Consider the following 24,406-nt stretch of genomic DNA (forward strand, 5'->3'; position numbering starts at 1 on the left):
AAATTTGGTCTCTCCCTCTCTCTCAAAATACTGTACTCAACCTTCTCCTTCTTGTGATGATATAAGGTGATAAAATGCCTCTGTGATAGGTGAAGTGAGGCGAATGACACCAGCATTGTGATGTAGTCTTAGGCTACCTGTCAGAAATAGAATCATCTAGGGGCACCTGGGTGGCTCTCAGTTAAGCTTCTGACATCAGCTTAGGTCATGATCTCATGGTTTGTGGTTTTGAGCCCCGCGTCAGGCTGTGCTGACAGCTCAGAGCCTACTTTGGACTCTGTGTCTCCCTCTGTCTCTGCCCCTCACCCACTCATGCTCTCTCTCTCAAAAATAAATAAACATTAAAAAAATTCTTAAAATGTATAGGATCATCAGCTTCCGTACTATGGTTGACCACTGGTAACTGAAACCGTGAAAGGCAAAACCACAGATAAGGGAGGGACTACTATATGTTCATCTTACCAACCAAAATAGATTTTTTAAAGTTTCTATTTAAATTCCAGCTGCATTAGATTTTTAATCCCTTAAAAATAGACTGCTTAATTTATCCCTTGTACCTCAGTAGTGTTAGGCACACCATTTTTACAATGGGTACTCAGTATATGTTTTCAACTGAACTGAAATGATTCCTATGCAAAAAATGAATTTGCCGGGATGACCCACTTTACACTTTTCATGTACTACTGAAGGATAAGCTAGCTAGCACGTGTTCACTGACTCTGATTTATTGATTAATTGGTAAATTTTAGTGATGTTGTGCTTGCACTTGGCCTTCCACCCACACAGTCTCATGCACTACAGTGCTGCTTCCTCCCCGGCCATTCCAATCATTGTGCTAACTCCTGCTGGGCATTCGGGGCTCAGTTTGGCCATCATTTTTGCCGGCAAGGCTTCCTAACCCCAAGTCTGGCTTCATGCTCATGCAACCTGTGTGTTCCCATGGAGCCCAGCACTTAGAAGGTTACCACAGTTGGTGTCATACTTTGCTGTCAGCATCTTGAAATTTTTTTTAAACATCTTGAGATAGTTTTCAACAAAGGGCCCACATTTTTACTTTGACTCAACTCCGCTAACAGAGTAACCAGTCCTACCTAACCCCTCCTTTCCTGCATATTCCTATTGTCCCCTATATTTTCCCAGTCTTTGCAGTCATCACTCAGAATTCTCATTTTCTGTTTACATCTGCTGAATGTTTATTTATTTAATATTATTTAATTTAATTTAAATTGAATTCATTTACATTAAAATAATTTAATAAATTTCATATTTATTTAATTTTCTGTTTATTACTCTTTATACCTCAACAGACCCTAAACTCTGTCAAGGCAAAAAAAATCTTATTATTGTATCCCCATGACTCAGCCTAGTATTATATACTTAATATTTTCTGGTTGACTAAATGGATGAATGGTTGAGGGAAGGAGGAATTAATGAATTAATGAATGTATTTGTCTATCGATAGCCCTTTGGGCAGCCTGAGCAGTGAAGGTCTTTGGCTTGCGGTCTTCAGATGGCTCCTATAAAAATAACAAAATTCTAGTTAGGAAACTATGCTTGTTAGAAAGGAGTGTAAGATTGGCTCAAGAAAGGGGCACCTGGGTGGCTCAGTTGGTTAGGTGTTTTGACTCCTAGTTTCGGCACAGGTCATGATCTCACGGTTTGTGAGTTCAAGTCCCACATCGGACTCTGCACTAATAGCATAGAACTTGGGATTCTCTCCCTCTCTCTCTCTTTCTCTCTCCCACTCTCTCTCTCTCTCTCCCTCTCCCCTGCATGCTCACTCTCTCTCTTTACCTACCCCCGCTCTCTCTCTCTCTCTCTCTCTCTCTCTCACACTCTCTCTCTCTCACTCAAAATAAATAAACTTAAAAAAAAAGATTGGCTCAAGAAAGAAAAGGAGCAAAGTAGTGACATGAAGGAAAAAGTTTAAACAGCACCCAAATATTATCGAAGAAGGAACTAGCAAAGGACTCATGGTATAGATCTGTTTTGAACACAAACACAGAGAGCTTCATGAAGCTACCATTGGGATGCTCTTGAAGGAAGAAGATACCTTAGTGATTAAATAATGCCCTGCTTGCTTTTTCTAATGGTTTCTGGTCAGCCTGGATTCAGAGAGCATGCCTAGATAACAGCCACTCACAAGAGGGGAAACATCTATCACTGTCTTTATTTGATGTTGTATCATCCTCCCAACTATCTTAGTGATCGCTGAATTTCGTTTTCTCATTAGTAGCTTGGAGGTTTGTAGGTGCACTGGAATTTCATTTCTGGCTTACAATTTCCATTTCATGAAGGCCAATTTAAGGTGTAATTCAAAGTATCCTGAATTGTTAGATACAGGAGTGAAAAGTATGGTGAGTTGTTATTAACAAAGTATACTAGGTTTTTTTTCACTAGTAGACTCCTCCTTCGAGACTCATCTATTTGAAATGATAACTCCTTCCCTCTCAGTTTGAAGAGATATAGAGGTATCCCCAAAAGTCTTGCAGAACCAAGAACGTTACTGCCATTCTTATCTATCCACACTTATTCAGCAACACTCTGCGGCAGCTCAAGGACAAACAATGTTGGAACCCTCTTTCTGCTACACAGTCTTGGATGAGTTAAAAAATGTTCTTAATTCTCAGTTTTCATATCTGTAAAATAGGAATAGTGATATTTCTATTTGTGAGGATAACATGGGTAACACATGTGAAAGTGGCTTAGCACCATATCCAGCATATAGGAAACCCTCTATGAGTGTTAGTCATTGTTACCAGCATACAGAACATAGGCAGTTATGAGCCTCAACTGATTCTGTTTTGGGATAGGTATAAAGAAATAAAGAATACATGGTATCAGTGAAAGGTCCACAAACTTTTCCTCTAAAGGGTCAGAGAGTCCATATGTTAGTCTCATGTGCCATACTGTCTCTGCCACAGCTACTTAGCTCTGTAGCTGTAGCGTGAAAGCCACTGTAGACAATACATAAGCAAATGAATGTAGCTATGTGACAATAAAACTTTATTTACAAAAAACAGACTTCAAGAGCCAAATTTGTTCCCTAGGCCACAATTTACCAATCCCTGGCTATAGGTCCTTGGGAGTTCCCAGTCAAATGCTATAGAAAGACTTGGACGACTTGTCAGGGCAAGCCGAAAGGAGACATGGACGAACTCCACTGCCATACAAAAGAATGTGGAAACTGGAGCGACTGGGAAGTTAAGCTCTTGATTTCAGCTCAGGTCATGATCTCATGGTTCATGAGATTGAGCCCCACATCGGGCCCCATGCTGTCAGTGAGGAGCCTACTTGGGATTCTCTCTCCCTCTCTCTCTCTCTGCCTCTCCCGGACTCATGCTCTCTCTGTCTCTATCTCAAAATAAATAAACATTAAAAAAAATAATGTGGAAACTGGTATTTTAGGGGAGATTACTCTATGCGCTTCCCAGAGATAGGTAAAAGTAAAAAGTATGTCCTAGAGCAAGTAGCTCAGGGATTGGTGTTTCATTGTTGTTATTGTTTTCAATCTTGCATTTCAGGATAAGTAACTTCAACTTTAGAACAGAGGCTTCTCCGGGGTGCCTGGGTGACTCAGTTGGTTAAGCGTCTAACTCTTGGTTTCAGTTCAGGTCATGATCTCATGGTTTGTCAGGAGTTTGAGCCCAGCACACAGCCTGCTTGGGATTCTCTGTCTCCGTTCTCTCTCTGCCCCTCCCCCACTCATGCGGGCTCTGTCTCTCTCAAAATAAATAAATAAACTTTAAAAAAAAAAAAAAACAGAGCCTTCTCTTTTTATTAAACATTTTCCTTGGGAACTCAGCTCCCCCTCTGGATCTTGAGAGTACCACAATTTTAAGAATGAAAATGTCTGTAGATTGATTGGTAGAAAATGCTGCTTCTCACTTCTGCACCCTATGACTGCCGTATGAATAGACAGAGCTGAGGAGTCATTTCTTTAGCAGTTTGTAAGGAAATAGAAAATACATGGGTAGCAGAAAAAATCATTCCCTTCCCTTACTGTTCTTATGAATATTATAAAGGAATGACAAATATCCATAAACAAAATTAGACTGTGAAAATGAACCAGTGGCTTAGTAGTGGCTTAGAACACTTGATGGGTCACCAACGATGCCACATGTGAGGTGGATTCTGCCTCTTTGAAAGGAGATCAGCTGCAGCATGTACTCCTGGGGTAGGATGGCAAGAACACACTGGGGCCTTTCTCAGGATCCCCACTTGGGAAAGGGTTTATGGGAAATTCACACATTCTTAGTTGCAGACATTTAAATACAGCATGCAACACACACACACACACACACACACACACACACACACACACACACACAATTCTCTTCATCAACAAAGTTGTAAAGGAACTCTATGTGCACCATACATCATATTATATTTTGACATTCAAAACGGCTAGTCCCTTCCAAGGTTTTTATTATTTAATTAGTGCCATTTCAAATGGGTCTGGTGCTTTAAACTATAGAAAAGAAATGAAGTCTGTCATGATAAGGCAAGTTTCTTATCAGATTTCTCTCTTTTTTTGTTGTTGTTTTACAGTTTTCTCCTTGTCTTTGGTTGCTTGATTTTGTCAGTGTTTTCCACCATCCCTGAGCACACAAAATTGGCCTCAAGTTGCCTCTTGATTCTGGTAAGTGATACATATGAGCAAAAATGTGTATAAAGTTTATATAAGAACTGTGTATAATATTTATGCTATGCATTTTATCCCACCACAAAGTTCCATCTAGAAAAAAAAGAGTTACTGTGAAGTATAAAACTTTCAAAGATCACTGAAATATTGGCCTACCATTTTACCTTTTAGCCAGTCCTCAGGAATATATACAGATATTCAGCATTACTATTACATAGCAATATCTTATGTTGCAGTTACATCAAAACCAGAAGGCAGGACTTGGAAGCAGTTTTACTTATGTTTATTTATTACAATAAGCAAATTATAAGAAGAATAAAAATATCCATGAGGTCTCTCATTACATTGCTAAAAATTAAAAGGTAGAGAGCATTTTCTAGTAACTGCAATGTGGCAGTAGGTAAGTGTAATTAGCCAAGAACTAGGAGAATATAGCACCTCATAAGAAAACAGAAGGCTCCTTCATGCTCTTTTCGACCAACAGACTACATTCTGAGTTTTGCTGCTAACACAAGTCACCTGGTAAGAAATTCTGCAGTTAGCTCTGTTTCCATTATGCTGTCAATCCTCAACCATACAGAATTGCTCAATTCATTTTAAAATGGAAAAAGACCCCAAGATATTTTAGTCTGAATTATTCTGGGCCTTTTAAGCTCTTTTACTTTCTATTACAACTAAACTGTATCACTGTATACTCAAATTGCATCTGATTGAAAGTTTTGTTCATTTACATCCATTTTGATCCAGTCACTTAGTCCAAAAAATATCAGACTTGACAGTCTCAGAACTGTCTCAATGAACTATAAGTTGGAACAACTCACTTCTATAAAACCTTGTGGACTACATAGAAGGAAAGAAAAAGAGGGTATGGGGTAAGCTGCCTTTTATGTGCCCTAATAAACAGATATGGGTTATGTACAGCAATGAACATTTAATATAAGAAAATTATCCTTACCTTGAAGATGAAGACTGAAAGATCTCAACTCATATAAACTGACTGGAGGGCAGCTGTTCTTGCTACCTATGCTTTCAGTTGGCCAGTTTGTGCTTAAAGTTACCAAGACTTCATCAAGTCTCCGTCCTACATCAGGGAGAAATCATTGTTGAGCCTGGAACCAATCTATCCCAATTTGTTTCCATACAAATTGTGCTCAGCGGTATATTGTTAATGTTGAGGATGCTATTTCAAAACCAAACATAGAAAACAGACCAAAAAGCACACTGGGAATTTGCTTCACTTATAAGGTTTCCATTTGGGTAGCAAGTGGGCTTTTAGCCTTATGCACCCCTTTGATAACAACAAATGATCTGAGTCCAAGGTCTAAGGCACAGCTGGCCTTTAAGTTCATATACAGAATTACAAATAGGAATTTTAGATTGAAAAAGTACATCTGATTTTTAGACTCAGAAACATGAAAAACTTGGTCTACTGCATGACCAATGATTATGAATGAATGAATCAAGCATTAAGAATCCCATAAAAAGGAATTTTTCACAATCAGGTCAAGGATTCAAAATGTTAGGTTTACATCGTTCAAATCTCCGAAACATAAATTCAGCCTTTGCTAATGAGTTTCTAAATAGTCCAAAGAAACATATTCCTAAAAATCCCAAAGCTGATTTTTACCTTGATTTTTAAAACTTTCTGAGCAGTGAACAAATTCATGAGAGTTTAGTAACTAGGGTGCATTTGAGTAGATAAGAATGTAGATGTTGTCACATATTCCTCAGTTGTTTTCTTTGTGCCACCTTTATTGAGATATAATTGACATATAACATTGTGTAAGCTTAAGGTATGCCACTTGATGATTTTATACACATATATATTGCAAAATGATTGCCACAATGAAATTAGTTAACACTGCATAATCTCACATCGTTACCATTTTGTGTGTGCCTGTGATGCGAACTTCTAAGATCTACTCTCAGCAGTTTTCAAGTATACACTACACTGTTGTTAACTATAGTCACCATGCTGTACATTAGATCCTCAAAACTTACTTATCTTATAACTGGAAGTCTGTGCCCTTGGACCACTTTCACCTTCCCTGCCTCAACGACCAGTCTTCTCTGTCTCTATGAGTTGAGGGGTTTTTTGTTTTTTAGATTCTACATATAAGTGAGACCATACAGTATTTATATTTCTCTGACTTATTTCACTTGGCATAAGGCCCTCAGGATCCATTCATGTTGTCACAAATGGTGAGATTTCCTTCTTTTCAAGGTTGAATAATATTCCTGTGTGTGTGTGTGTGTGTGTGTGTGTGTGTGTGTGTGTGTATTTTCTTCAGATATATACCCAGAAGTGAGACTGCTGGATCATATGGCAGTTCTATTTTTAATTTTTTGAAGAGCCTCCATACTGTTTTCCATAGTGGCTGCACCAGATTGCATTCCCACCAACAGTTCTCTATTCTCCACATCCTTTCTTGTCTTTTTTATAATAGCCATTCTAATAGGTGTGAGGTGGTATCTCACTGTGGCTTTGATTTGCATTTCACTGATGATTATTGATATTGAGCACCTTTTCAATTGAGTACCTGCTGGCCATTTGTATGTCTTCTTTCCTCCCTCAGTCTTGAATGCCTTTGGATTTAGCAAAGCAGAAACCAGTCCCATTTGTTTTCAGCAATGCAGTAATTGCTGCAGATACATGTTCTCAGAAAGGCTGCTCTACTTCCCTAGGGAGAGTGCTTGCTTATTCTCCTATTGTTGCACTATAGGGATAAATGGTCAAGGTGTATGTTTTAAACCAAAGCACACTCTTAAAACCTACCTAGAAATATGCAGACTGTGTTGCAGGTCTAAGGTTTCCCTGATGTTATTCTTCTGCATCAACATTTCTCCAAGAAATATGTTTTATTTAAAGGTTTCATGCTCTCCTGAGTTAGCTGAGTGAATGCTAAAATACACACACACACACACACACACACACACACACACACACACATACATCATGTAGAAAAAAAAATAATTCAAGTATAAGCTTTGTTTTTATTTTTGTATTAATTAATAAAATGAAAAAGCATGCATGTTTTAATTCTTTTTCACGATTAATCTAGGTTATCATAAAAGTTCAGTTGGTTGTAAAATATTGGAAAAAGCCAACAGATACCTTCTTAATGGTTTAGGGAATCTCATTTATCCTTTTAATATGTATGTTTGAGACAGTTAATCTGATTTGAAAGTCTGTCTATCCTCTGAACATCTAATCAAACAGAATTCATAGAACACAACTCTGACTAGCAATGTTTTTAGTTCCCAAGATAAAACATATCTAAAGAATTGCCACCCAAATAGTCATATGAATGGCTTTTAAAATGTTTGCAAAAATTTATAATAAAGTCACTTTTGTATACTTTTGGCCACAAATAAAGCACCAGAGAAATAAGTTTAGAACAACTCTATATAAATCATACATCACGGTTGTATATTTTTTCATAGCTCTGTCCCGTGTGGGTTTTTTTTTTAACACTTTAAAAGATGTTCCCATATTCTAACTGTAATTCCATTTCTGTGCAAGTAACAAGCACCCACACTTCTGACGGAGCACATGACAGGCCAGCTGGCTCCTGGACAAACTTGCCAAGCCCCTCTGTGACATTCATGCTTTCCACCTGTGTTTGAGGGAACCAGTCTTTGGACTTGGTCTTGCTCTCACAGAGTCTTTGGCTCTCCATCTCCCATCCCAAGGGAAGAGGCCTCATCATTCTCATCTAGAATTGCACTCCCAATGCTACTTATAAACTTGTGACTTACTGGCCTTGGTTACCAGCCAAATGGATACACACAAATGCTGTGTGAATTTTCTCTTTTATTCTTCCCAGTTGTGTGGACTGAGGTTTCATACTATGCACCAGGTTCCCTTATGGCTCTCCACAGAAACATGGCACACAGCCCTAACAATGTGGTGTAGACTCTGGAGCTGGGTACAATGAGTTCAAATTCTGCTTCTACTACTCTTTATATGTGTGCCTTTGGGAAACCACTTCTCTGTGCCTTAGTTTGCTCGTCTGTTAAAAGTGGATAATAATACAGCCTACTTCATAAAGTTGTTGTGAGGATGACTTAAATTCAAGTGCTGAGAACAGGGCTCAGCACAGAGAAAGTTGGCAAATATTGTAACCACTGGTTCTTCCATATTAGTGAAGCCTAATAAGGATAGTGAACAGTGGAATATTTGAAATTGCTACATTTGAGAAAATACCACACTTTTCTAATACAAAACAAGGATCTTTGCTAGAATTTTCTCACCACAAACATGGCTAATTATGGCAGCTTTCTTTTTTTCTATGACAGCTTTCTATACAAATGTGTTCATCTAACTAAAAGTGACTCCATGGCACACATTCACCATGAGGCCTGTGTTCATAACAACCACTTACTTTTGGTGACTAATGAAACAGATTTTTATTGTTGTAGTTCTTTGATAAATGCATCTGATGAAAATGCTCACGGCTTCGTAAGTTCTTCCCTCAGTATCTGCATCTGCTGGGTGCAACGTGAGGCACGGATAACTAGATCTGCCAGAATGGCTTGCTCTGCCCTCACTCTGCGGATAACATGTATGAACTCAAGACTATAATACAAAACTGTGTACCTACATACCGAAGGCAGTTCAAAGCTGGTGTTAATTTCCTATGTCTTGTAAAAAATTCTTCAAAACTGAAGGGGAGCTAGCTAGCGTTTTTTAAGTACCTTTCATTTATCCGACTCGTTGATTTCTTAGTAAAACAAAAACAAACCATAAAAACGTTCAATTTAAGTAGTAGTCCTCTCATTTACCAAATGGCTAATTACACTGTGCAAGATCATGCACTGGGTCTAAGACAGAGCCAAGATGCCATCTTAGGCCTGGCTGATGAAAAGCCTGGGCTGTCTTCTCAGTAGCCAGCAACCTCATATTCTCCTGCCTCTTAGTCAAGACTGACAGGTACTACCAAAGTGCATTTGTGCTGCTCACAAAGGTGTAAGGCTTCTTTTGGGCTCTCTCTCTCTATATATATATATATGTCAAGTGATGCCTACAATCCTTTTACTTGGAAAAAGTTAGGTTTTTTTTCATAGAAAGTGTACTTACTAAGTTATCATAAATGGGTATATCAGTTTGGACCACTATAAGTTCTTTGTATCAAGAATTCTAAATACTGCTTTGTAAACAAGCAAAAGCCTGATCTGTGGGGTAAATAGTCAAGTATAAAGTTGTATTTTCTAGTCCCAGCTCACATTACTCAGGTTATCGTAGTGCTGTTAAAGGAAACTCTTCTCTTTCCAGGTTAAACTATTGTGGAAAGTTTTGTTTTGGTTTGTCTTGATTTCCTTAGCCTGAGGTCATATATTTTAGCATTTTGTATCCCACCTTCTTAAGAACAATGCTGTTTGGAGTGCAGTTCCTCTCCACTGGATAACTTCTGGCCTTCCAGATTAGTTTTAGAGTAGTCATTCTAGGGCTTTAAATGCAGGTTGTTCAACCCATTGAAAATAGATGATCTCTCCACTTAATGAAAGTGATGTGTATTATATGTAGAATTTTCTCTGAAGGTGGTCATTTCTAAAACTGCCCAACCACAAGCAATCAAAAGAATGCCATTATCATTTTAAGGAAGCTAGTGAATGTCTTAGTATATTTGCTTCTCTACCCTCCTGCTGTGTTAGAAAGACTCCAAACCACAAATGGATTGTGCGAAGCATCTGGTCGAGTACTCAAACACATGGTCAAATATTCAGGTTTTCCCAAACATCTGGGTGTTTGGCACCTTCTAAACAGAGCATATGCAGATTTGCTAGTTTTGCTGGTTTTGCTTCATGTAGTGAAGCAAACATGGGTTTGCTGTTTCTTTGCACAATGAATCAGTTCCTGAATGTGTACGAATCCGATTTCGACAGATCTAATTATATACTAAATGCACTAGTGGAGCTTACTATTTAAAGAAAATCTGTAGTGAATTCTTTTGTAAAGTGAACAGTCCCCTTAAAAAGCTAATAACTACATAATTAATCTGTGTTGCATGTTTGTTTTCTTTTTCTAATATGGGTGCATGTGGGGTTTTTTTAATTGCTATATAAGCATCCATCATCTAACATGGCATTGAAGAATTAGAGGTGTGGCCACTTCCCATCTATCAGTATTAGGAGCGTGGAACATCAGCCACAAACACATGTACTAGTCCTTGCAAAGTAGAAACGTTTGTGCATAAAATTATATGGGTTTGATGTAGAAGATTACATTAAGTCTCTACATTTAAAGTTCTGGCATTAAACATTATAAGAGAAGATAACAAAGGATAAGGATAAGAATCCATTTGAGGATATTAAATCGTATGTTTGTAATGGAAGTGACAGAGTATGAGATATTAAGCAGTCAGATATGAGGAATGAGTGATCCTTCTTTATGTTTATCACATCTCTGTAATTTACTGCAGAAAGCTCTCAGAATACCCCAATGAACATTGAAAACTGCAATTATTTTCCTTTGCTTGTCTTTCATCAAGAAAAATGCAAATAAACTTTCAAATGATTCATGGAGACTAACAATCCTCATCAATCTGCTGATGACTGAAAAGAAAGAGCAGGAGTAGTTTAACACCTACGCTGAATCTTAACTGAGGGATAATAATATAGTAAGTTATCCTGTGAAAAGTATTTCAGATACCAGAGGAAAGGCTTGTTCAAGTTAAAGATAATGAAATTGTGCCTGAAAAAGACCACGTCCCCATCTGTAGTCAGGGAAGCAAGAACTTTACATATTTCTGATGTGAGTATCAGTGCCTGACCAAGTGGCCAATCTATCACAGAGCCACCCTGAGAAACTCTGTTTCCAGACTTGAGGAGCAACGCGGCAGACATCCTTAGAACTGTGAATGAACCACACTCCATTAGGTTCACGCCAATGCTGATGTCCTGAGCTCCACAAAAGTATATTCAGCTGAGAAAGAGAGAAGCAAGGTGATATGATGAACACCAGAGGGCTCCTAGAAAATAACAGAGTCCAAGATGGTTGGCAATGGAAGGAAGAACACTCTTCCCTTACTACCCTTCCAGGCTTAAGTAATGTCCACCATTTGAAACCTGGGTCAAACTTAGTTACTTGCTCTTCCTGGAATAAACTGTGTTTTCCTTCTAATTTCCTTTGGCATGGGTTACTTGACATTGTATCTCCTCCCTTATTCATTTATTTAACAATAATTATGCAGCATCCATACAAGCAAGGCATTCTGTTGGGTGTTAAGGACATGGCAATGAATAAAATAGGCAAAATCTCTGTCCTCATGGAATGCACATTTTTATGGGGAAGATCTACAGTAAACAAATTGTCAAATTGATATATTAAGTGTTATAAATGAAAGGAAAGCAAGAAAGAGGAATGGATAGTATATTTAGAGAAGTCCACTGGAAAGGGTTGCATTATAGCAGAGACTTAAATGAAGGTGAAGCAAAAAGCCATGCAGAGATTAGAGGAAAGAACATTCCAGGCAGATGGAACTTCAAGAATAAGAGCCTTGGGCAGGAGCATACCTACTGAGCCAAGGAAAGGCAAGAAGCCCAACAACAGCTGAAGGAGACTAAGCTGGGGATGAGTGGGGAAAAATGAGGCACCGGTTGGACTAAAAATTTCCTGAAAAGAGGCTCCAAAGCCAATTCAGCAACACCCCTTAATATGGTGGTACCTGGTACAAATTATCAATAAATATTCTATGAAAGAAGAGGGCCAGTTGTTTAATTGCACAACATCAATATTGAAGTTTCACAGTATCGTAGATACAGCACCAAAATTAAAACAAGATGCAATACCTGACCTTAGAAAGCACGGGAGTAGGATTGAAGCCATTTAGGAAGCAATTGAAGTCATTCATACGAAGCATGATGGAGCCCTCAACAAAACAGAGGCACTGTGAACTGAGGAGAGGAGATGAACTAGAGCAATATAGATGGTTTAGAGGTTAAATCAAAACTGTAAATTCCGAATCATTGGTCGGTGCCTCACAGAGAGTCTGGGGAGGGCTCTGCTCAGAAGTGAGATATTCTGCCCCTCGCATACTACATAGCTCCAAATTGTTTGTTTCCTGCCTCATTTCAGATGCTATCTTCTCTCTGTAGATTTCCAGATATTTCCCTGGATCCTGACTAATTAATTCACTGCAGTTTTAACTCAAATATATATTAAAAGTTTCCTATACTCCAGTCTGTGCCAGGGACTGGAGTCTCAAATACAAATAAGACATTATCCCGCCCTGGAAGGATATCATAAAGTATATTCTCATCTACAACCTCTGACTGAGTCTAGAGCAAATTAAAAGCCTGGAAATCATGGGTTTGCAAAGAATAAATGGCGAAATTAGGAGATGAAATAAAAATGGGTTAATTTGACATTTTTTTAATTACCACTTTGAGACATAAGCACATGAGAGAATATACCTTTCCCATCTGTTTCTCATAAAAGTAACAAATAAGATTATCAAAAACTATTTTCAATATAGATTACTACGAATCGTCCTCCTGTATTGAATATTGGGTTAGTGCCGTACAAAACCAAAAGCTGGAAGCAATGGGGTGGGTCCCCTTTCCCACACAGGCAAACATCAGGGGTCACAGTTAAGGTGAGAAGACACATCACACTTCTGCAAAGTAGATTAGAGAAAAAATTTCCAAGCTGTAAATGGCAGCTTGACAAACACCATTACAGGCTGGATTCAATGAAAATGCTGCAGACCTGGCTTCCTCTGGGGCTATAAATCACAATGAATCCACAGAACATTACTGGAAAATGGAGAACAGGAAAGAGACTGCGAGGGTGACAAGCCCTCCAGCCTTGGCTTGCCCGCAGACTAATTGAGGGAGATTCAGTGCTGCAAGATCGCAGCACCATGGGAAAACCTGGAAAGCCCTCCTCCCGAAAGAACACAGAAGAATAACCTTCACAAAGAAGTGCAAACCCCAGACCCAGACCACCTTTGGGCGAGGTCAGGAGTGGAGAACGTGAGGAAACACCCCCTCCCCGAAGTGCGAGTGCCAGAGAGGACCCACTCTCTCACCCTCCCCACCAGTCACTCTCTTGAACGTTTTTTTATTATCTTTTTAATTTTTAATATTTATGTGTTTTTGAGAGACAGAAAGACAGAGCACAAGTAGGGGAGGAGCAGAGAGAGAGAGGGAGACACAGAATCCGAAGCAGGCCCCAGGCTCTGAGCTGTCAGCACAGAGCCCAACGTGGGGTTCGAACTCACAAACTGCGAGATCATGACCTGAGCCAAAGTCAGTAGCTCACCAACTGAGTTACCCAGGCACCCCATGAACGTTATTTTTTTAAATCAGGTGAAATCAAGGATGACTCAATGTCAAAAGCAATCTTAAAAGAAAGAGGGGCGCTTGGGTGGCTCAGTCAGTGAAACATGTAACTCTTGATTTCAGTTCAGGTCATGATTCCAAGGTCATAGGATCAAGCCCCATGACGGGCTCTGTGCTGACAGCATAGAACCTGCTTGGTATTCTCTTTCTCTCTCTCCCTCTGCCCCTCTCCCCTACTCACGCTCTCTCTCTCAAATAAATGAATAAATAAATAAATAAATAAATAAATAAATAAATAAATGTTTTTAAAAATTAAAAAAAAATAAAGAGAAATCTCAATATAATTGGAGGTGTTATGTAGAAGTGTACGGGTGGTGAGCCTCCCTGACTCTTTGACTTCATGCTAATAATGACTGGAGAACCATCCGTGTAAATCTGGACAGTTTTCTGTCCTACTTGGCTGACCCATCTTCTTTCCAGCAGGCTCCTTCTTCAGTCTCCTTCTGGTTCTCTTCTGTTCTGATGCAACTCTCTACAAACTGCATGTTCAGCATGGCAAGGGCCAACTGACGCAAAGTGGATTGTATAACCAGGTTGGGGAGGTTGTCTGTTCATAGAGTTGGAGAGTCTAAGCTGGGGGTCAGAGATGAGAAGCACCCAGCTACGTCTGAGGGCAGAGGTTGTGAGGACATACATTTCCTTGAGTCACCTCTACAGACAGAAGGATATTTTTTTTCTTTGCTTTATCTTGTGCTGCTTGCTGATTCATTCATTCATTTATTCACTCATCAAATATTCACTGAGCACCTACCAGGTATGCTGTGAGCCAGAAGCCTGGCACACATCACACACCAGCTGTACACTGAGATACTCATACAGTCCCCATCCTTGTCTGCGATGGTTCTTTAAGGTTATTTTTCTAGTTAAGTCAGGTGGAGAATTTTGACTATTATGCGTATGCAGTCTATTCTGTTTCCATAATGCAAATCACCTCATATGCAATTGTAAATAGGGTAACGATGTCAACGTAACATGGAAGCTAAAGATGATTTTTCCCAAATAACAGCAGCTGAGCGTAAAGCATACCAGCCTAGCTCAATGCAGCAAAGCTGAAAAAGTACAATACTGCCCATATCCACTCTTCAGGATGAGCACTGGGTGTTATATGCAAGAGATGAATCACTGGGTTCTACTCCTGAAGCCAAGACTACTCTGTGTTAACTAACTTGAGAATAAAAAAATTAAAAAAAAAAAAAAACCACAATGGTGCCCATATCCTCCTTCTAATTTTGGACACTTGCTCTGCCTTGGAAGCACTTATAAGTCAATTTTCCCTAATCTTATGCAAAAGACACAAATATAAGGTTAGAAAGGAAATAATCCATCTTTAATATCACTGCATTTTGTGCAAAGCCTATGCCTTCCTCTCTACCTGTGACATGTGATATAGGGCCCTTGTCCTCATGATCCAGCCATCTGTGCCCTTCCAGACATCCCCCTCCATCAAGCTGTCTTCACATTGGTGTAGGTGAAGTCTGGAATTATTGCAGCATTTCCTTGTTAGAATTTGATAAATCTTTTTAAATGCACTAATGTCTTATTAGGATTGTTGTTTTCACTAGATTTCTTTTTTTAAGTTCCATAGGTTTCAGGGTGCCTGGGTGGCTCAGTGAGTTGAGTGACCAATTCTTGATTTTGGCTCACGTCATGATCTCATGGGTCATGAGTTCAAGCCCTGGGTTGGACTCTGTGCTGACAGCGTGGAGCTTGTTTGGGATTTTCTCTCTCTCTCTCTCTCTCTCTCTCTCTCTCTCTCTCTCTCTCCACCCCCCCCCCCCCCGCCTCTCTGTTTTCCCCAGCTCACCAGGAGTTGTTTCTTTCTCCTCTGTGTTCTGGGGTCCTGCACAGCTCAGAGAGAATGGTCTATAGCAGTGGGTGGTCTTTAACAGCGTTCATTGTCCTCCACTATGATCACTGATTTCCGAAGATGTATTTCATTTCTGCAAGACTGAAAACTACATTAGAATAGGGACTATATGTTAGTAGTCTTTATATTTCCTAGTATGCCTGACAGGGCCTAGCATATAGGAGATGTTCAATAAATGTGTGAAAACTAAATGTCCTGGCCATCCAGTCTAAAGAAACTGGTAGTAATTCTCCATGTGTATCCCTGTTTTGTTGTCTCTATAGCATCTACCATTATTTGATATTTTCTTGCTTATTTGTCACTGTTATTCATTACTGATTTCTGTCAACACAATACAAGCTCCATTAAGAGTGGCCCTTGTTTTGTTCATCACTTTCTCCCCAGTGTCTGGGACAAAAGAGGTACTTGATATCTGGAAGAAAAGAGGTGCAAAATAAAACTATTAACGTACAAAATGAATGACTAGAACCAGATTTTACTCTCCTCTACTCATACCAGGCTTTTTCATAATTAGTATATAAGTTCAGTGCCTCCATGGAGACATTAAAATACTCTGGTTTCAATTAATCTTTTAATTTTAGCAGTATGAAATTCCAAAAAGCAATTTTTCACTCCTTTGGAAGATCTATAAAGGCAAATATAATTAAGTAGTAGAACACAATTTTCAAAATCTAAAATACAAAGATTATTTGCTAACTTTCACCTCTTCTTTTTTCACTCATTCTTATTTTCTGCTGAGTTTCAATACCCTTTTGAATCTAGGATAATCAAGTATTCATGTTATTAAAGCAAGTACTCTTACCTAATATCAAAGCAGGCTGATCATTGACATTAAAGAATAATAGTATAAAATGATTCTGTAGCCAACATTAAAAATGAATAAGATTGGGAGGCGAGGGCATCTGGGTGGCTCAGTCAGTTAGGCATCTGACTTCAGCTCAGGTCATGATCTCACAGTTTGTGGGTTTGAATCCTGCATCAGGCTCTGTGCTGACAGCTCAGAGCCTGGAGCCTGCTTCGGATTCTGTGTCTCCCTCTCTCTCTGTCCCCTCCCCCACTCATTTTCTGTCTCTGTCTCTCAAAAAATAAATAAACGTTAAAAAAATTTTTTTAAAGAATAAGATCACACAACAAGAGAGATATTGCAATGACCTAGTCAGTTATTCAACACTAATATATTTTAATTACAAAGTCATTTACTAATGACTAAATCATTCACTAATGATCTCTGAAGGCAAAAGAAATAGGGACTAAAGTCTCCAAATAGCTTCCTATAATGGCATTTTGGATTAACTGAGCCTAATCAAACTGAGACATAGTTATCACTTCCTCCTCAGACCTCACATAATAACATTGCCCATATTTCACTTTTGACACGTATTTTGCTTTAAACCAGGCATTAGACAAGCATGTCTTTAGTGCCTATTATATTCTAGGCTTTATGCCCTAGCCTTTTCCCTAACCTCATGTAAATTATTCTGTCTAGAGTTTTTAAGAGAGAGTGAAATTCCAAACCATTTTTTGAATTAAAAGGTCCAATTTCTTACCTTGAAAGAAAGAACGAAAAGTGAATGAGAGAACCAAAAGTAACTGGAATTAGAGAGTAGGTGATCTATAAATACGATGGAGTAATAGAAATGTGTAAGAAGGGGAGCCCAGGTGGCTCAGTCGGTTAAGCGTCCAACTCTAGATTTTGGCTCAGGTCATGATCTCATGGTTTGTGAGATGGAGCCCCATGTTGGGCTCTTCACTGTCAGCATGGAGCCTGCTTGGGATTCTCTCTCCCTCTCTCTCTCTGCCCCTCCCTGGCTTGTGCTCTCTCTCTCAAAATAAATAAATAAACTTAAATTTTAAAAAATTGTTAAAAAAAAAAAAAAGGAAAGAAATGTGTAAGAAGAACAATTAGTTACAGCAGAGGAAGTAAATGATTCTCCACTGCCAGTTGGGGAAGGTGTCCAGAGGTGGGGATATTTGAGCTGGGTCTGGAATCACAAAGGTCTGGGGCAGTCTGGCCAAATTTAAGGTAGATGAACAGAGAGGCTCAGAGGAAGGTTGGAACCAGACTGAAAAGACCCTAGTTTTCTAAAGCCATTTGGATTTTATGCTGTAAGTGATGGGAATCAAAAAAAAAAGAAAAATCTTTTGATGAATAGCACAATGACTTGATCAAATTGGGTTTGAGAAAGATAATTCTCACTACACCTTGGAGGATAACTGAAAAAGAGAAGGAGCAGTGGAGGACAGGAGAGAATGGAGGCTGCTGCATTGCCCTGAGTCATATGGTGAACATCTGGACTAAAACAGAAGCAGAAGGAATAGAAAGGAAAGGCTGAATTCAGGGGACTTTTCTTTTTTAAAAATGTTTATTTATTTTTGAGAGAGAAAGAGATGAGCAGATAAGAGGCAGAGAGAGAGGGGGACAGTGGATCCAAAGTGGGCTCAAACTCAAGAACCATGAGATCATGACCTGAGCCAAAGTCAGACGCTTAACGGACTGAGCCACCCGGGTGACCCCAGGGGACATTTCTGAGGCCAAGCCAACAAGGAGTAGTTGTTTAAGGTGAGAGATTGGAGGTGAGGATGCCTGCACTTTCTGACTTTGGACTGTGGTTAGATAGTGATGCCATTATGCAAGACTGAGAACACAGAGCATTCGACAGGTTCAGAAGAAAGGCTACTTTTAAACATATTAATAATATTTATCTATAGTCCAGGAGATATGGCAGTCTATATTTGGAGATCATGGATATGTAGGGAAATGAAGGAAACCTGAGAGGTGGAGAGTGAGAAAATTGTACAACAGTAGCCACCATTATGATGAGTAAACCGTTCTAAGATCAGACCCAATATTACTGCTCTTTGTTATGCCATGTCCCCTAGAAATCTTAATGCCAAGCACGCCTTCTAAATTTAGACTTGAGGCATTTAATTAGGTGCCTTCCCAGGACATGGCTTACCACCTGCATCATCTTCAATGCTAGCATTTAACTAGTTAGAGTATTAGCAGACAGCAGTCTTCATCCAAAGTCTAGTGGTCCTGAGTGATGGAAGCAAAATTGTGGATAGAGCCTTCTTCCTTTAAAGGATGTATGGATCAGTATTGCACTGAAGACTAAGGGAAATTAATTAATTTGTTAAAAACAAAAACAAAAACAAAAAAACTTTAAAGGGCTCACTAAGAACCATTCTTAAACCTAAATGTAAGATTAAAAAGCCCTGAAGCTTTAGGGGAATCACCTGATGCTGTTCATTGTCCCATATGACAGAAGATTGGAGTTCTCCCAGAAAAAAAGCACCTTGGAAAGCTTAGTTCCTTTCCTCTACATAAATGTCCAAGGTTGTGTGGGATCAGTGCTTTGCAGGAATCTAGCATCTTACCCGATATAATTTCCCTTTCCAACGATCATTGGATGAATCAAAATTGCCTCCTAGCACTTCATAGGTAATGTCCTGCCCTCTTGAGAACCACTCACTAAGCTATTGTGAACTGTAAAAAGTCAGCCTAAGGACTTAAGCCTCTGACATAAATAATCCTGGTCAAATACCCGAGCAACAAATTATTAGTAGAAGAGTTCAGTCACAGGCACAAGTATTTGCACCATTAGGACAGAATTATTGCAAAGGGAAACAATTAAAAAAAAAAAAAAAAGCTTTAGGTTGCCTACATATGTATACTTCCCTTGATGCGTCATCAAATGATAGCTGGAGATTTAAAAAATCAAAGTTTGAGATTTTAGGAGATGAAAGCAGGAAAGCCAAAGAAAAGGGGAATTAATTGTTTGGGAAAGTCTCCAAGAAAAATTCATCTGAAATGAGGGATTACTCTTTCTCTTGACTCAGTAACATTCAGAAATATAGAGGGATGAAATAAAACCTCAACATAATCTGACCCTCACCAGAGCATTCATCTTTATGCTTCTGTTGACAGCCAACAACTTTTTGTTTTTAATTATAAGATGGAAATTTCTAACCACCATGGTCTAGTCACTTTTTATAAGACTCACATTTCAGATGAACAAAAACATTATTCAAGTAGGTTCTCTTTCCAATAAACAAACAAAAAAATCACCAAAGCAAATAACCACACTCAACTTCTGTGAATCATGGCCCAGCCTGAGGATGCTGAGATGCTAAGAGCACTCTGCGTGCCCAGTAGTCACCCACAGCTCAGCACTGCTTAAAACAGTCCCCTGAATTGGGGCACCTGGGTGGCTCAGTCAGTTAGGCATCCAACTTTGGCTCAGGTCATGATCTCATGGTTCGTGGGTTTGAGCCCTGCACTGGGCTCTGTGCTGACAGCTTGAAGCCTGGAGCCTGCTTCAGATTCTGTGTCTCCCTCTCTCTCTGCCCCTCCCCCACTTGCACTCTGTCTCTCTCTCTCAAAAATAAATAAACATTAAAAAAAGATTTTTTAAAAACAGTCCCCTTAACACTCAAAGGTTTCAACATTTATGTAATAGTATCAATTATGAGTCATATATTTTTCTTAACATCTTGAACACAGAAGAATTGGTTGAGAGATGGGGGAAGATTACTATTTTGTCCATAGCTTCTTTAATAATATTTTCACTTTATGGTCACTCTTTTACATGGAGCCCTGAAGTCAGAAAATAAGGGAAATTTGAAGTCTCTTCTCCCCAGCTTCGGCTTAGCTGTCAGAAAAGTAAAGAGGGATCTGATTCTCACTATCTTCATCTTATCTCAGAGAATTTGAGCCAGACATTTATCAAATTTGAGGAAAAAACTGGCAATTTTACAAAAACTGTTGCATTATTGATGCTCTAGATTCCCAAAGAGAGAAGCATTTAAGCAGAACAGGATAAGCAAGGATTGTCGGGTTTTATATCCTACAAACTTACAAATAAAAACATTTCACGTGTTCTGAATTTCCATTTAAATTTATCTTGTTTGGAAAGCACATAAAAATTAAATAAAAAATAATTTTATTCTGTATCTGCTTCTCTTCTTTCCTTTACTGCTGATCAATCATATCAGATCTAACATTGTTTCTCATCTCCTCAGAGTGGAAGCTCTTGGAAGCTTGTCAGTTCAGGGCCACACTGCAGACTAGGAATGAAGACCTGTGGGTTGGCACTTGGCAGTGAGCAGAATAGTGTCTACTTGAAGGTTCTGATAATTATGGAAATCGTCTAATGAACATATGATATAATATATTTACAGCTTCAAGCTTCTACTTTAGTACATATCAGGGAAAGCCTATTCTCAGAGTAGAGCCTCATTTCTATCTTCTTGCCTAGAATAGACAGACATATGGGTCCCGTCTGAGTTTCCACACCCTGCTTCTTCCATTGTTGGTGGGTGCCCAGTTCCTCTCAGAGAGATCTTCCATCTTTACCAAAACCTGGAGAATGAACAGAGCAGCTATGGTGGGTGAGGAGACAGAAAGCAGGCTGGTTCTTCCTAAGGCCTTTGTCCTGGAGAACACATTCCATTTCTCTCAGAGTAAAAGCCAAGGTTCTGGGGCACCTGGGTGGCTCAGTCAGTTGAGCGTCCAACTTTGGCTCAGGTCACTATCTCACATTACGTGAGTTTGAGCCCTGAATCGGGCTCCTCTCTGAGCATGAAGCCTGCTTGGCATTCTCTGTCTCCGTCTCTCTCTGCCCCTGCCCTGCTCACTAGATCTCTCTCTCAAAATAAATAAACATCAAAAAAAGAAAAAAAAAAAAAGCAAGCCAAAGTTCTTACAGTGACCTAAAAGACCCACTTACAATGACCCTTAAAGACTGTCTGCCTGTCCATTCCCATCTGTCCTCACCTCCCACTCTTCTCCCCTTACTCAATCTACTTCAGCCCCCCTGTCTCCTTGTTCCTCATCCACACTTCAGGGCATTTGCATCAGGCTTGTAACTACAACCTCTAGTCTGCTCAGAAAGGCCTACCCTGACTCTCCTGTTTAAGGCTGGACATCCACCAGCCCTCCTCAGCACATTTCCCCTCCTTTATCACTCTCAGTGGCACTTATCTTCTGATGTCTGTAACATGTGCTTATTTATTATGTTATTATCTGCCTCCCTCACTAGAAGCACCAAGAACACAGGAGGTTTTGATTCTGTTCACTTCTGTATCTTCAGCATCTAGAAATGGACCTGTCATGTAGTAAGCACTTATTGAATATTAGATGAATGAATTCATTTTATTTAGCACTTATAAAGTGATTTCTACTTGTCAGGCACAGTTGTAAGCACTGTACAAATATTAGGTCATTTCAACCCTGGTAACAACCCTTAAAGAAGGAATTTATATCCCCATTTTATAGAAAAGAAAACTGAGGCACAGTGTGGTTAAGATAAATTTCCCAAAGTCACACAGCTAGTAAGTGGCAAAGCCCTTCTGTGCTCTGAACCCCTGCTCTCTGCTAAGTGAATTAATGAAACATGGTGGAATCTCCATTTTCTGCACTTTGTCCTAAGTGCCCTACTAGGACCAAATTAATGATCCCAGTGTTTGAAAATGACCTAATCAAGTCTTTGTGCTGGCTTTCTGTTTCCTTGGAAGGGAAACTTGTAGTTTATAAGGTCTCTAGGGGCTTGTACCTGGGAGGGAGAGGTAAGTAGGCCTATCTACCGGGTCAGGTCACAAGAGAGATACAAAAAGGACCAGAACAGAACACAAGCCCTTTGGATCAGCTACGGACCCTTCCTCCTGCTCCACTTGTCATGCTTCTACTAGGTTGGGGGCTGCTTTCAGTGATCACAGGATCCTGGAGATACCTATGGCACAGACTGATGCATATCTGTATACTAATTTATGAAGCTAGCTACAGCTTATTGGAATGTTTACCTCAGTGTTTGGGAAACATTTAAGATGATTGAAAGGGGGTAATTAGAATTTGGGAGAAGGCATATTTCTTACCAATTTCCCATTGAGTTGATACTTAGGGAATCTCTGCTAACTGTTGCCAAATAAAGATCCTGCTGGGTTTTCTTTAATTAATGAGATGGCTTGGTTGTAATTATTCCATTAATTGTTTAAATGCAAATAAGTACTATTAAAGATCTTGAAAACTGTTTCCTCTTAAATATGTTAAACCTTCCCCCTTGTCCTCTCATTTCTGTTCTTAATTTGCCTAGTAAATCCTCTTTGAATAAATGGCACAAAAATAAGTGTTACCCAGACTCTAGTGGAATTATCACAAATTCTGAATTAGAGAAGGCTGAATGGAAGTAATGAATTGTATTTGTGTTCTTTAAAAAGAAAAGATTCCACTGAGCCTGCATTTACTATGTAAATATGCAGAGTAAAATAATGGAAGAAGTTGTAAAAATGGGAACTTTTCAGAAGTATAAACAATTTCTACTCTCTGATAAGATAACTCATTTTAGATATATAAAGCTAGTCTTTGAAAACTACCTTCCGTAACTTTTAGATACTCTTAATTGGCTGAGAGGGTGGTGAAATCCTTGCTCTAGTACAATTCTATTCCCTGTCTGTCAAGATATGGGGCTGCGAGGTAAAGCAACAGCAAGGAAGTCTCCCCTACAACCACACCTGGTGAGAGACTGTTGGGGCTTTGACCATGACTAGAGGCTGTGATACACACAGCTGCCTAATCAGACTACCTTGCGGTGGGCCTGACAGCATTTCTTCACTGGAGACTTCATGGACTAGCCTGGAAGGCAAATGAGGATGATAAAGGGGAACACAGACGAGAAAGAAGAGAGAGTCGGTTTCCCTTTCATTGGAGAAAATTTCCCAGGGCCCTTTTGCTTCAACAGGAGAATCCACCTCTGTTGGTAGATGTTCCTTTTCTCTTCAGCCCATCACCTCCCCACCCCCCTCACTCTGAGCAAATTTACTTTCAGCACACCTTGCTCCAGGACTTCTTTTGTCTAGATTCTACAAAAGGTCAACTTGACACTGCTATATCACTTTACATCTATTCAGGCATTCCATGCTGCTTCAGAAATGGTAAGGAGTGTACTTTCTCCAGTGCATTCTTTTCTGGGGCAGTGCCTTACTTCTGAATAGATGGTTATTTTTGCTCAGGGCCCACTTTTTGTTAGTGTCCCATAAAGTCAATGTATGGGTCTGTATTTCCACAACTTTCTTCACGAACTGTGTACGGGATGCTTTCTTAGTTAAAATTGTCAATCAGTCCTCTCATATATCATTATACTACTACTGTGGTCTCCAAATCAAGTGTCGTGTTGCCAGGTAGGAATAAGTCTTCAACCAAATAAAAGAGCAGGAGAGCAGAGCAGGGTTTCAAATTACTGTGACAGATCAGTTCCCTCCTACACTAAGTAATTTTCCAAATCAGTCCAAGTGATGGCAATCCATCCTGCAGAAGGAGGCCATCTCCAATCAGAGGTTGTTTGGCAGGTGTGCATAACGGGTGACAAGAAGTCGATAACGTATTAATTAAGATACGTCAATGATGTGAGGATGTGACGTTTGGCAGAAATAGCATTCCACATACTATTATGGGCAAATAAGAGTATTGGCTAATGTACAATCGGAGCCATCTCTGTCTGAGATAAAGGCTAGATGTAGCAAGTGAAGTCATTTTTCTCTTCAGCAGAGAAACT

At 39.4% G+C, this 24,406-nt stretch overlaps 1 protein-coding gene across 1 annotated transcript in view; it reads left to right on the plus strand.

Moving 5' to 3' along the window:
• The window catches only part of KCNQ5 (potassium voltage-gated channel subfamily Q member 5), a 513,631-nt gene that overhangs the window by 333,158 nt on the left and 156,067 nt on the right, over window positions 1-24,406 (plus strand). Inside the window, exon 2 of the mRNA XM_042986660.1 lies at window positions 4,552-4,642. Coding sequence (XP_042842594.1) covers window positions 4,552-4,642 — 91 coding nt within the window. The remainder of the gene's footprint in view (window positions 1-4,551; window positions 4,643-24,406) is intronic.

The sequence above is a fragment of the Panthera tigris genome, chromosome B2 (assembly GCF_018350195.1).
Source record: "Panthera tigris isolate Pti1 chromosome B2, P.tigris_Pti1_mat1.1, whole genome shotgun sequence".
Classification (NCBI taxonomy): Eukaryota; Metazoa; Chordata; class Mammalia; order Carnivora; family Felidae; genus Panthera; species Panthera tigris.